This window comes from Triticum aestivum, chromosome 6B, assembly GCF_018294505.1.
Source record: "Triticum aestivum cultivar Chinese Spring chromosome 6B, IWGSC CS RefSeq v2.1, whole genome shotgun sequence".
Lineage (NCBI taxonomy): Eukaryota > Viridiplantae > Streptophyta > Magnoliopsida > Poales > Poaceae > Triticum > Triticum aestivum.
In genome coordinates, this window is record NC_057810.1 from 641,026,443 (window position 1) to 641,030,220 (window position 3,778).

Sequence of the window (3,778 nt, forward strand, 5' to 3'; positions counted from 1 at the left end):
GTTTCGATGAAATGGAACCGGATCCAGGACAGGAGCCCTTTTCCTATAAAAACAGTGCTTCATATGGGTGCTTAATAGCGATTGATTGTAGCCCCCGTGAAATCAGGATAACAGTTATCTCTCCTAAGCATCGGAAGCCAAAGTTTGCTTCTGATAGCCCTTCCGAAGCACCTGTGCAAACCAATGTCATAAAGAAATAGATTTTTATTTTCTTGAGGCACATGTGTTAGAAACGGCGTTGTACACAGGCTTAGTTTTTGTAGCTTACGGCCTCTTTGATTCATTAAAAAGATGAATGGGGTTGTGGGGATAAAGAATATATCTTTGTTGCCTAATCACCATTCTATTCCGGAATAGAGATAGTACAAAATTAGAGAAAAAAGCAGGTGATCCTCTCTCTTAAATGCTTCCATGCTACCAAGACATGCGTCTATAGTCGATAAAATTTTAAATATGTATTTAAATACACATGGATAAAGAATTAAAGAAAGACAAATCTAGTATGAATTACGTATGTGAATAATATCTTCATGGTCAGACAATATGTTTGTTTCCAACTAACTTCGGGGTTGTCGCCCTAGCAAAAAAAAAAAGAATGGCCAATTTAGCTACCACGGTAGCAAAATAAATGTTTTTTCATGACTGCAGCATCGACATCACCAGCTTGAGTCATACGTGATGGATGAACAACAATTTTAAAAGAAATAGCAACAAAAAAGAACTTATTTTTTTTTACAACAAACATGTTCAAGTGGTATACCTACGTGCAAAAAAAAAGTGCTGAAATGACATTCATGACACTCTGAGAAACAAATGGTGTTCCAAAAACTTAACAAACAACTTTTTCGGAGCACATATTTTATTTTCTTACATAGCACCACCTTCACCCAAAATTATAAGAATGCAAAAATAACTGAGTTTTCAGTACTTTAAAAATTTATTGTTTACTCAGGGTTTTTTTTAGGGGTTATTGTTTACTCAGGTGCGAGCTAAAACTCCCTGTCCCCAGGCCCACTTGCCACAGAGGCAGAGCCATCAGCCCATCACACATTTCTCAAAAAAAAAAAAATCAGCCCATCACACGACCAGACTACTTCACTTGCACCCCTCAGCAGAAGTAAAAAATTCCAGAGGTGCCCCTAGCTTATCCCCCGTAGCACAGCCGGCAGGAGCCTCCCACCCACGTCATCGCCCACCCCACACGACTGCAGCTCCCTCCCCAAAGCCCCGAGCCCGACACCGCGAGGCGGAGATTCCCAGATCGGCCGCGATGCCCGCGCCGGCGGCGCTAGCCCTCGCGGCGTCCCTGCTGCTCGCCGCCGCGTCCATCTGCGCGGAGGCCGTGTGGCTCGACATGCCGCAGACCGGGACCAAGTGCGTGTCGGAGGAGATCCAGGCCAACGTGGTGGTGCTCGCCGACTACGCCCTCATGTACGAGTCCCACCCCTCCGCCCACCCCACCATCGCCGTCAAGGTAACCTATCCCTGCCTGCCTGCCCGTCTCGTACTCCATACAGATAGATTCTACTGTGCGATGGATTGTTTTCATTTATCTTGGATCGACGAATCAAGTTGATTACGCGGTAGATTTGTGCGTCGGAGGGAGAAGCAGTTTAGAGGTCCTGGTTTTGCTGGGAGCTGCGGCTGCCGCAGCACCCAGATTTATGGTTAATTGGAACTGGAGCTAGTGTGAATGATGTCGCAGTGCTCATATGGTTCAGTCTATTCGGATATGTTTTTCATTGTGCGATATGACGACAGTGGGATGAATGATGGTTCTAGAATATCTGGCTGTTATTTTTTAACAAGATTTGCTCGACTCTTTAAGTCGGTGACGCGGTGGTGCTCGGTCTGATGAGATCACTAGATTTATCTGGTTAATGGTCTGATGAGATCACTAGATGTATCTGGTTAACTGAACCATGCTGATTCGGTGATTCCTTCTGTCTAAAGTCATGGTGGTTTCCTTCCAGGACATCACTCGCCGCAGCATATATATAAACCGGCTGATTCGGCTCACAGGATTCGGAATTTGCTTTTCTACTGACTTATTTATTTATAAGATCCCATGGGTGTGAGGCGCAAAAGGTGACTAATAAAAATGCATCGTTGCAAAAGGAATGACAGAGCAAATTAAATAAAGGGCAGACTTAATGTGCAAGCTTGCAAACAAGTAGACATTAATTTGATGCTACTTTATGTGGACATATATGTCGAATCTTATAACTCTAGTTATGTGAAGAGAATGTTTATTTCGTGATCAGATATATTGCATCCATGGTCCATTGTTTGTCACTATAACTGAAAAGTATCTAAAAGCATGATCAGATATTTTACCCATATTTTTTGTTGTGATTGGAAAATTTACTTTGATTTGTGCTACATGTTGAACAGTACTTAGTCCTGCAGCTGATGAATGAATGTTAGCTTTTTATCATTAAGAACTTGGCCAGCTTTTGTTTTTTAGTTTTGCCTCATCAAGACAATTTGCAGTACAATAGTGGAGGAATTAGTCCTATAGTCCAACTGTGTGAGCTTAAGAATTTGCTTGATTTGCACTCTCCTTTGTTACAGTTCTGTAAATGCTTGTGCTTTCTGCAGGTTACTTCACCATATGGGTACACCTTACATGAAAGTGGAAATGTTACAGTTGGTCAATTTGCATTCACAACCTCAGAAGCTGGAAACTTCCTTGCTTGCTTCTGGATAGATAGTGCAGAGAAAGGATCAGGAGTGTCTGTAAATCTTGATTGGAAAACTGGAATTGCAACAAAGGATTGGGATGCTATTGCTAAGAAGGAAAAAATAGAGGTAGGCTATGAATTGCCAGACCACCGATCAGTCAGGTCCCGCTGGGCTCCAGTTTCATGTATTGCTCATGTCTCTAATTGTGTGCAATATGAATATTTTCCATGCAGGGCGTAGAACTAGAGCTTAGGAAGCTTGAAGTGGCTGTACAGTCGATCCATCAGAACATGGTATACCTCAAAGCAAGGCAAGTCTTCCACATTTGACATAAGTTTCAGGCAATATCGTTTGTTGCTTGAACTGAGGCTTTTAACTTTCTAAAGCTTTTGGTGAATGACTGGCGTCCGCTAGAAAATGGTTAATACTTGTCCTGAAATAACTTGACATGAAAAAATGTCGAACACTTGTCGTGCAAGACTTTAAGTTGGCGGTACAGCCAGTGACTGCCTTGATCTGTCCATGCAGGGAAGCGGAGATGAGGGAGGTGAGCGAGAAAACAAACGGCAGGGTTGCTTGGTTCAGCATCATGTCGCTGGGTGTCTGCGTTGTGGTGTCAGTTTTGCAGTTGTGGCACCTTCAAGGGTACTTCAGGAAAAAGAAGCTCATCTAGATTAAGCCCGCTCGATGTTGCGCATTAGCCCAGATTGTTGTTCACCTTGTGGGGGGAAAGATAGGGTTATTTCTTCATGTTTGGTTCGAACAATTCACGCTAGTGGAGAACTCATAGCATGTACTGTACTCAATGTAACAATGATCCATTTTAGCCGTGTTGTATTAATGATAGGTTGGAGTGTTCTTTCTATCTTCACTTTGGTCTTGTCCATCTTTTGTATCATTGATACCTCCTTCCTCTCGATGATGACCAGTCGGCGACTGATTGGAATGTAAGCCGCGGAATTAGTAGCGTACTGGTACCTCTTTAACAAACTGTATTAATCGGTGATGCTGTGAGCACTCTTGTAAAGAAATCAGATTGCTGGCTTTGTAAGCACCGGCCAAATACGAGTAAGCATTTCAGTACTGTTATTAT

General features: G+C 42.8%; 1 protein-coding gene across 1 annotated transcript; it reads left to right on the top strand.

Annotated features, from left to right (window-relative positions):
- Positions 1–1,163: 1,163 nt before the first annotated feature.
- LOC123138429 (transmembrane emp24 domain-containing protein p24delta3) lies at positions 1,164–3,556 on the top strand. The gene is made up of 4 exons (XM_044558407.1): positions 1,164–1,474; positions 2,602–2,811; positions 2,919–2,995; positions 3,214–3,556. The coding sequence occupies exons 1-4, from the start codon at positions 1,271–1,273 to the stop codon at positions 3,356–3,358; spliced, it is 636 nt and encodes a 211-aa protein (XP_044414342.1). The 5' UTR covers positions 1,164–1,270; the 3' UTR covers positions 3,359–3,556.
- Positions 3,557–3,778: the final 222 nt, after the last annotated feature.